Below are 10692 nucleotides of genomic sequence, written 5' to 3' on the forward strand. Positions count from 1 at the left end.
CTAGAAATAGTAGGACTTGTAGCCCAACATATCTGAAGGACTGATTATGAAAGGCTGAGAATCAGTATTTTCTTCATCCTGTTGCCTACAGAATGAAAGCAGAGTCTTGCATTTGGGAACTAGGTCACAAAATTCAGAAATACTTTCAAGAATCATTTACTCAAGCTTATGTGAGTATATGTATAGGGAAGTCTGAACATCCTATCTAGCAACATATGTAGAAGGGAAGGCTGTGGACGTCAAAAAATAATTACGGTTCTCTCTTCTTCTGATAGTTAAACTCACAAGGTAAATTTAAACTGATTTATATTTAAAAGCCTGTTACTGCTTTGAACATCTGTGTTGTAGCAGGCAGTCAATTTGAAATAAGAATTATACACGCTTGCTCATTATATGCAATTTTATCCATATTTTTCATTTCTATCCTCTGTGTTTTCTATTTTGCTGGTTCTTAGTATGGAAAAATTTAGGAATTTGCCACTTCACATTATTATAAAGGACAGTATGTGAGTGTGCTTGTGTGTTATTATACAGAAATAAACAGACTAATATAGCCAGAGGAGGATGAATTGAAGAATATAATACTTTCAAGAGGGAATTTCTTATCAACAAGCTGAAATTGCTTCTGAAGTTTTATTGAAACTATTTTACATGTCTAATTTGGTGGCTAATATCCAGTACTAAGAGGAGAAAACAGTAAATCTTTAAAAGATTTGCTCCATCTTGTTTGAATGCAGAGCACAATGAATTTGTATCCGCTGAGCATTCCATACTTACATTTCAAAACCTATAGCCCACTAAACGTGAAACTTTTGTTCAAATTTCAAGGATTTTGATCACCCAAGTGAATAGACACTGCCTATTGATTTTTCCCTTACAATGACTCTTGGATAACCTATTTTCTCATTTATTTTTAACGACAGCTCATGAGATTTTACAGCAATTCTGCCCAACCTCCTAATATCAAAATCCCTCCTTGACCCTGAAAATTGTAATTCTGCTATAGATCACAGCTGCTGAATATTACCTTTTACTAAGCTGGTTAAATAAAATATGTCCAAATCACTAGATCCCACAGGCCATGCCTGAAATTCTAATTATACTGGGTCTGCATTTTTATACTGCACTGCACAGAAGAAAGCACCAGCTTATTCAAAGTCCACACCAAAGTGAGAGAATCCAGAATGTAGTTCTAGTTTTGATTTAACAGGGAAAAATTGTTATGCAGCTCTTCAGTGATTTTCCTGAACAACCTTTCCAAAAGCCCCAAATGCTTTTCAAGTACTTCATATGATAAAATGCTAACACTTGTGGTTATGGTGCACCCATGTTTGAGAAAAAGGGGGTGGTGGTGGATGGGTACATCTGATGTGTATTAGTTTCAAAAAGTCAAACTCAAAAGGAGACTTATACTGGATGAATCAAGCAGAGAGTTACAGTGGCTTAGAGAAAACCGAAGTGAAAAACTGAGTGGCTTGGCATAGTCAAAATGGCAACAAGAGAGGGAAGGAGAATAAAAAGCGCAAGTCTTTCATTCACCCTGTGGTTTGACACATGAACAGCTAAGCTTCTGGGTCTTCTTTTTGCCTGATGTTCAAATTCATGAGTTGCCTCATCAAGAACATCTATATCTCACCAGGGATGGATCATTTTCCTTCCAGGAGGACCATGAAACAGAGCAAGATATAATGTGCTTTCTATTTCCCCTCATTTCAATTCTTCCAAAATACCCCCAACCTTTTCTAACTCTAGTAAAATCAATATGATGGGATATATGTCACTATCAGGTTTCTAAGTATGATCTCTTGTGACTTAGTTATCAGAGTTACATACCATTCTTCAAAAAATATTTGTAGGTTTTAACATTTGTGCATATTAACTTACACATGTTGTTTTAATCAGTCTCTTTTGCCAGAATTATATGATCTTTTTTCTACAGAATTCTATCATATTTTTTCCTGTTTTATGTAAACTGCATTTTAATGAATTTAATCTATTTTCTAACAGCATTACCAAATAGATGCAAACTGAATCTCCAGCCAACCCATCAACAGCATCACTGTGCACTTTTGACTGCATCAAGTTGCAGTTTTTTGCTGTGATGGTGAGGTCTGGGGAAGCAGAAATCTTGCTACTGCAGCAGTAGGAAACTGGGACCTGGAGTGATGGAAAGGACTCAGAGATGTCATCCTCTAATTACAGAGGACTCATTGAACTTCCTGGGTGGGTTTCAAGCCATGTCTGGTAAAGTACTAGGAATTATCCTATAAGGCCTAGAAAATACAGATATTTTCATCCCTGTAATTATTTTCTACTACTGCTGAGACATGAAATATTGGCTGAAGTGTCTCGGTGATAAAAAACTAAAGAGGCTCAGAGACTTTAGCATCCAGATAATTAAACCCATATCCAGATGTTTTGAACTTCGGCCACATCAGTCCAGCCAGAAGGGTCAATTTCAAGAGATTTTGGGAATTGTAGTCCAAATCATCTGGAGGATACCAGAGAGTCTATTATAAATGTAGTAGGTAAGCTATTCAATTTAATTATAGGAAATATGGGTGCAACATTTAATCACCCATGAAGCTTACTGGTTTGCTTTGGTCAAATGTCATTTATTTGGTTTTGGCTTATTGCACTGCATGAACCAACTCTTGTGATTTATCAAACATGGATTATGGATTGACGTTATATTTGAACATAATACCCTTTTAAAAAAATAATTGTTGTACAAAGTCTCTCAACTTAGTCTTTCTTTTTAAAAAATTGAGAAAGGGCAAATGAAAAATATAATAGACACATCATGTTTGTGATTAGAAAATAATTTTACCTGTCTCTCACCATCTTCTTCAACCTGCTGCTTATCTCTTCTGCTTTAAACAGCTTGACATATTTTATCTTAAATCTTGTTCTCAATAGTGCTAATAGGACAAGACTCAGGGAAGCCTAGAGCCCCAATAAAAAAAAATATCTAAAGGCTCCCAAAGCAGCTGCATTAGTAAATTTTGAAGTAAATGAAGTAAAATGTATTAATGAGAGCTGGAGTGTGTTCATGAGAGCACAGCTGCTTGCTTTGAATAAAGTTTGGATATATTGGTCTCATAAATGGGTCATACCATTATTTATATGTAGGTTCCTTTATGCATGTGACTTCTATCCAATCAGCAGAAAGGCCTATACATGACTGACTTTTATCTTTATGTTTTCATTATGAAAAATGTGCATTGACATCAAAAAAATTGGGGCAATATACATGTTTCTTTCTAACTTTCTACTATTCTCAGAGTAATAAGCCTGTGAAGAAGGTTAGGCTGAGGGGAAGGAAGGAAGGAAGGAAGGAAGGAAGGAAGGAAGGAAGGAAGGAAGGAAGGAAGGAAGGAAGGAAGGAAGGAAGGAAGGAAGGAAGGAAGGTACTGTAGGTAGGTAGGTAGGTTGGTTCTTTAGCCAGGAACCTTTTCTATCACTCTTTCCTATTATTACCATAGGATAGTGGTTATGGCATTGTGATCATAGGAGTCCAGCTCCAGAGCATTGGAGAAGTCTGCAATATAACATGGATTGAAGTGAGATACCAGTTGCAGTGAGCAACTGATACTAGAGAAGCAGCTTGATTATTGTTGTTGTTTTTTGTAAATAACTGATTCTGAACTATTATGATTTGCCTCGTTTCTTCATAATTCAGTTTTCATTTCTACTTGTAAAACAGATACATTCCTTTAGTTTTGCCCTGCATTTCCCTCCTTTGATCATGCAATGTCTGGAGATGGAGAAAGAAAGAAAGAAAAAAAATTGCTGTCTTAAAGCAATGTATATATCTGAATATTTGTGGAAGCAATGTGTATGTCTGAATATTTAAGGAAGATTTCAGAAACATCACCACACTTCTTCATTTCTAGTCCCTGTGTTAATATCACTGCATTCTCTTCATGGCTTCACTTGGCCTACGATAGATTATGTAAGCGCTGATGCCACTAACATTTTTTCTGTTGCTATTCAAGATTTTTTAAAAGAAGGTCAAAGAGACAAAAGCAAAGAGAGAAAAGAGTGCATAGAAAAATGCATTTTGACAAAGGGGAGGGAGAAAGATATATAGGGAATATTTAAGTGTGCTTTGTGCTTCTGTGATCTATTGTGTCTCATCCATTTCCAGACGATGTTTAGTTGTCTTGTAAGTGTATTATGTGCTGGCTTGTATTTTGGCAGTGAGCATATTTTAATTTGGATATTATAGATTAATATACAAGGAGAATTTATTGTACCCCAATCTCACTCACTGCTACAGAGTATATAATGATCTTTGGATCTGGTCTCTCTTTTATCTGATTTGCTCATTCCTTGCCAATATCATGCCACAGAAGACGAACATAAGGAAGAAGGAATGATCTTTGTATATTTTCCTTCCTAGACATAAAATAAAATGATAATAGGTGGTGAGTAGCGTAAGGTTGGTTCTTAATTGTGTGATGGGGGACTTTTCAGGGCAACACAAAGGAAATTATATGCACAATTACTGTTGTTAACAGAGTCTTGGCATGTAACTCCCAGCACCGCAGGCTGGGAAAACCTCCCTATGCATGTTTAATGGGGTTTGGGTTACTCTGGTCCTAAGGCTGTATCTTTTTTCTGAAGCATCCTGCATGACACAAAGGCAGAACTGAATACATGAGCAATTTATATCATACCATTTCCTTGACCCTCATTTTTTTTTTTCTTAGACTTTCCCACATTGTAGTAAATCATTTCTGGCAATTGCTGCTACAGCCAAGCAGTGCATTCTTTATTTTGCATACAACTAACTAAAAGAAACCACAATGATGGGCACCTTTAGATAGGTGAATAACAAAAAGCTTTTAAGCCTAAGCAATGCCTATACACTGTAGCAAAGTAATGCAGGGAAAATAGTGCATAAATGTTTCAATAATCATCTCCTTTCTTCAGGGTTGCTAAGATAAGTTTGAAATCTACTCCAATAGCTAGGTCACTAATATTTCAAATTGTCACATCATTTTCCATTGCTATTTAGTCATTGTATGTATAGTAGTTTTATTTTTTCCCCCCTCTTTACTAAAGAGTGTTAAGCAAGGAAGCTCACTCAAAAAATGAACTTTATCTTAAATAAAATTAAATTCTAATCACAAATAATACTTTGGCAAATAAATAGTTTAAATTTACAGCTACATGATGTTATTGATTAAAGTTTGTTTTATTCGGTTTTGCTGTCTCTTTTTTAAAAATTCTACCCAAGGGAATGTTTCAATCTTTCAATCACAGAGAGTTCTGTATTGTAAACTGAAAATAAAAGTAACAGTGTTAAAAAAAATCTATTTTTTACAAGGACAATGAGACTGAGAGTATGGATCAAATGCATGTACAAGTTTCTAAAAGGTTTTGGTCACTTTAAAATTGCACAGAATTGCATTTTAGCTTCTTCAGATACTTTTATCTGTCTGGAGAAAATGTATCGCTTCTACAAATTTTAAAAGCAATGGTACATGCCTAATAGATTTGTGTAACACTGCGTTTTGGTCCACACAACATAGCTTTTTGTGTTCTGTACAGTAAGCATCCTGAAGTTATAAACACTTGTATTTTAAGAAATCAGTAAATTCAGTGCAGGATGTTCAGGAAGTATGCTGTATCCCATTTTGCCATACAAGTATTCAATTGCCTATATTTTATTTATTTCTATTTATTTATCTACATAGATTTAGAGAATGCATGACTCCGTTTCTGAATGCTTTATATAATAATAAACCAAAAAAATAACAGATGATATGCATCTAGGAAACAGAGTCTTACAATACAAAATCTTAGAGGAGTTCACCAACCACCCTGTCCCAGGGCCAGGGAGAATAGCAGATTTTCAGGGTCTTTCCGAACATCATCACAGTGGGAGCCATGTGGGTGTTTCGGGGATAGTATATCAGAGGGCAGACAAAAAAAAAGCGGATATCTCTAAGGTCCCTTAAGTGAGGGGACCCAAAACTTAACCATTCTGCTGGATCTTAATTATTCTAAGGGAAAAAACAATCAGACATAGGCAGTCTCTCAAATAACCCAGTCCTATGCTATGAAGAGCTTTAAGGGCGGTAACCAGTACCTTGAATTATAGTTGGAAGCCAACTGGTAACCAGTGCAGTTCATGAAGCAACAGGGTCACATGGCATACTATTATTGCCCATATTGTCACGGACAGCTGTAGCTTCTGAGTTGTTGTCAAGGCAGCCCTATGTAGAATACATTATAATAGTCCATTTGTGAGGTGACTAGAGCATAAGTGACTGTCTGTAGTCTCTCTCAATCCAGGAACTAGCACACTAGATATATTTGTCTGAAGGCCCTCTCGGCCACAAGCTGTGGATCCCAAGATGACCCCTAGATTATGCACCACGTTTAAATGGAAAAGAGCTACCCTATCCAAGATTAATATGGAATCTCCCCAGGACTAAGGAGCCCAAATATCCACAGCCACTCAGTCTTGTCAGAATTTAACCTAAGTCTTTTCTGTCCCATCTGGATCCTTGCAGCTTCCAGACACTGGTACAGGATACTGACAGCACTACTTGGGTGGTCCAGGGTGGAATTGGGTAACTTCAGCATATTGGTGATACCAGACCTCAAACTGACAGTATATCCATTATTTTCATGTAGATGTTTGTGAACAGGAGGGGGGGGGAGTGTTGAACTGTGCCATGGTCAAATGGTCTTCAAGGTTAGCCCCATGTAGAATATATTGTAATAGTTGAGCTGTGAGATGACTACAGCATGAGTCACTGTCTGAAGGGAGATAAATTCAAAACACTCAAATTACATTTATACACTTTTATTAATACCAAGCATTACACTTAAGTACAATTTATTTTTAAATGAAAGCTAGAAAGTAGCTATTCACTTGTTAATTCAAATGCATGCCAACCCCAAATCACTCTTATTTTGTGATGTTTGTAAACAACTAAGTGATCGCTCTGAAATGCAAGCAGCAGAAGTAAATATCTTATACACAGAAAATAAAGTAGTCTCAATGCTGTAAGTCAGCTTACAAGAGGCCATGGCGGTAAGAGGGTTGGTATGGTTCGATCAACAATTTTTATTAAAGTTACAAATGTCATTTGATAAAACAAACTTTTTATTTATTTTTCTGTGTTTGTCAAATAGATTTTATACTTTCATCACATAAAATGTATTTTAATAGAACTAAGATTTACCTTACGTAGCTATTAACTCACACAATGTATTATTTTACTGAACTGCTTTTCTTCTCAGCTTGATGGGTTGTTTTATTCTCAGCTATTTCATAATTTTTGAGTATTCACTTCTTGATTGATTCTGAGTTCAGATTAAACCAGATTTAGTCAGGTGAGATGTACATTCTACAGTCCAATTCTCATCATGTTTACTCCAGTCAGCCCACTAAGTTCAACAGTATTTGTTTGTGATTTAAACATGCAGTCCTATGTTATTTTCTTGAAATAAATGTCAAGAACAAAATGAAACTTATTCTCATCGAGGTTGCACACAAGGCTCTTGTGTATACATCCAGCTGCATGTATATCTAAAGCTATTTTCTTTGACACAATCCTATGCACTGCAAATGCTTCCCCACCAGGGTCCTCAAAGTTCTGAGGCACTGATTTGTTTTCAGTCAGCTAAAGAAGAATTAAATGGTTAAGTCACACTGAATACACTTGCATTATCCAACCACAGAAAATGTTTTCTATAACATTTATTGAATAGTCATGTTATTGTTGCCATTACGGCCTTAATTATTAATTAAGCTCCCTTTATTTGTCCCTTGATTAATGTAGTCCTGCACCAAAAGGACAGTCATTATTTATTGGCTTTCTCATCTCAATTTATTCATTTTTAATTATAGAATTCTTAGTATTACAATTAAATGACAGAGGCTATAGCTGTGGCTGCTTTGTAGAACAGTATCCCCCTGAGGTTTGTATGGTCCTGTTGGCTCCTCCAGCAGGCCCTGGGGTAGGGTGAATGATCTACCCCTTGATAGTTTATTCCTGTTTCTTATAATTGTTTTGAGTTGGTTATCCTCCCTATTGTGTGGCTATGCATTATTATTTGTTTTGTATTGTATTATTTCTAACATGGAATTGTCATCCTTCCCTAACAATTTTATGGACAAACCAGATGAAATCACTGACAACCAATTGTGTCAATACTGCCATCCCTTCTTTCCTTAACATGTAAGTGGCCTAGAGTTTCTTCAATAATTACGGTGGCATACAATTTGCTAAAGATATAAATTAATACAGATAGTCCCCCGGTTAAGAATGCTTGGGTTACAGATGACCCATATTTAAGAACGGAGCCTACTGTAACAAAATTCAAGTTAAATACACAATGATTCAAGTAAAGTACACAAGGGTTCAAGTTCATTACACAATACTACTTATACAGTATTATACAATAATACTGTTCCAGTTTACATACAAAATCCACTTAAGGTCAAACCTTGGGAACAGGACTCATTCTTAAATTGGGGACTACCTGTAAATAAAATGTGTGTCAGTAAATAAAGTCATCCTATAACATAAAACAGGAACTAACCAATTGTGGGACATCCTAATAAGCTGTCATCCAAGTAGCAATTTGAAAGAGAAGCCACAAAGAGGGAAGATTTTAAATAAAAGTACAGAATCCTTAAAAACCCTGAATAATGCAGTGTTATCCAACTGTAGCCCAGTTCAAACATAATGCTAAATCAAAAACAAAGAAACCACTGTGTGGCTTAGGACAGGGAGAACCAAGTCATTCTAACTGCAATTGCATTTTCAATTATATATGCAAATTAGATCTGGAAAAAGGGATGGCACTATTGACACAATCAGTTGGCAGTGGTATCATCTGGTTTGTTCATAAAACTGTATGAGGAAAAGAAGACAATTCCAGAGTGAAGGCAATGTTCTAGCTATCTGTATTCCTTCTTCATAAAGTATAGACCATAAACAAAACAGGTGGATATCCAATAACGTTATAACAAAGAAAAGACAGTATCTTACTTAAAGCAGAGGAAAAATTGAGGTAGGAAAAACCTTTACAAGTGGAGCATTCCTTATGGACAGGTAATCCTAAACTGGAATGAAACATTTAGAAAAGCTGTATAGCAATCTTCTCAATTTATCCTCATTCAATAAAGGTAGCTACAAATTTTAAGTCTTCAATAGTGTGTATGCTTATTTGGAGGCAAATCTCACTGACCAAAGTAAGACTCAAAACGTGGTGCTTTAACTCATTAAGGCAGAAATTTGGAAGAAGGAGAAGAGGAAGGGGCCACCTACTGAAATAAGGACCCTCTTTCACAAAGATCAGAGGCCCAGGTCAGGAGGGAGACCTGTTTGATCTCTGATTCTGCTAAGGCTGTATGTTTCTCTCGTCATATAATTTCTTCTGTGAGGATGAGAAGAAGGAGGACAGATCCAGTGTGACCACTGCATGAGTGTGAATAGATATTAGTTTAAGGGGATGATTGTAAAACTTTGCATTACCCTTTGAAAAGTATTAACGTGGTTCTTGTCACTTTAAATTAACTTTAGATAAGAGGGACTGACAGAAACATGAAGATGTGTGAACTATATTTGACTGATATTCTGTCAAATATTGCATGGGGTTATGATCCACAACTTTTCCCATCTGCTGCTCAAACCTGAATCCTTGAATGCATAGTGGATTAATTATCATATTTTGTTCTGATTTCACTTAGTGTAAAAGACTATGAATGTTAAACGCACCTTCAGAAATGAAAGGCAGGCAAGAGTGACTTGTGGGTGTGAATATGGAGATTTTCTGTGCAGTGGAATATATTTTGGGTTCATGACTGATTGCATAGCCTAAAAACACTATGCAGAACTTTTTTTTTTTTTTTTAATAAATCAGAACAAGAAAAAAATTGTAGAACTAAAGCAAGGACATTATTCTGATTTTTTAAACTATCTAATCTACACAATTGGAAAGCTCAGTTTTCCCTTGCAAAGTTTCTAGCGTTCAGAATATGATAGTTTTAGAATCTATTGTTAGTGCAGAATTCAATTATTTATCAGCTAATAAATTTAATAAGTAAAATAAATAAATAAATAATAGCAAACTCAATTCTTCAGCTGCCTATCCCGATGTAGCCAGAAGAGCATCATCCATGCATAAGAGGAGAGGTATTACTGATTAGTTCAGAATTTGTAGCTTCAATGCACCAAATCTGTTGATGATGCTCCAGGAACTTGTCTAATGCATTTTATTGTTCAAAAAAAAATTATTGGGAATGGACTTACATAGCCAGGAACAAAAGGATCCTGATGTTATTTTGCAAGTTATTAGCATCTGATGTGTTAAAAGGTCTTGATAAGTATCTCATATGTTGAAACAAAATGAATAGGAATAAGGCTTATTTAAACAATGCCAACAATGATAATTATGAATACATTTTATTCCATTTTAGCTTTTAAGTCACTATCCTAAGCGAGGCTGTCAGGTCATCTACAAATTGATCAGACTTGACAAGGAATATAGTTCAATCTGAACATTTCCTCAACTTGGGAGAGATCAGTCGGTTAAACTACTACCTGGATTTGTCTTTCTCCTGGGAATCTTGTTCTCCATGTCTGTGGATATCTGGCTCTTGCCATCCTTCATCACAGAAGTCTTCACAGGAGCCTTCACAGAAGCCAGGAGCAAAAAGAA

The 10692-nt window shown here is 35.8% G+C and overlaps 1 protein-coding gene across 1 annotated transcript in view; it reads left to right on the top strand.

Moving 5' to 3' along the window:
* Positions 1 to 10473, top strand: part of VTI1A (vesicle transport through interaction with t-SNAREs 1A) — a 279816-nt gene extending 269343 nt beyond the window's left edge. The window contains exon 9 of the mRNA XM_088132264.1: positions 10451 to 10473. Coding sequence (XP_087988390.1) covers positions 10451 to 10457 — 7 coding nt within the window. The 3' untranslated portion in view covers positions 10458 to 10473. The remainder of the gene's footprint in view (positions 1 to 10450) is intronic.
* The last annotated feature ends 219 nt before the right edge of the window (positions 10474 to 10692 follow it).

This window comes from Python bivittatus, unplaced genomic scaffold (assembly GCF_059951505.1).
Source record: "Python bivittatus isolate LINGU-HERP-01145 unplaced genomic scaffold, Pbiv_v1 ctg000980_np1212, whole genome shotgun sequence".
Lineage (NCBI taxonomy): Eukaryota > Metazoa > Chordata > Lepidosauria > Squamata > Pythonidae > Python > Python bivittatus.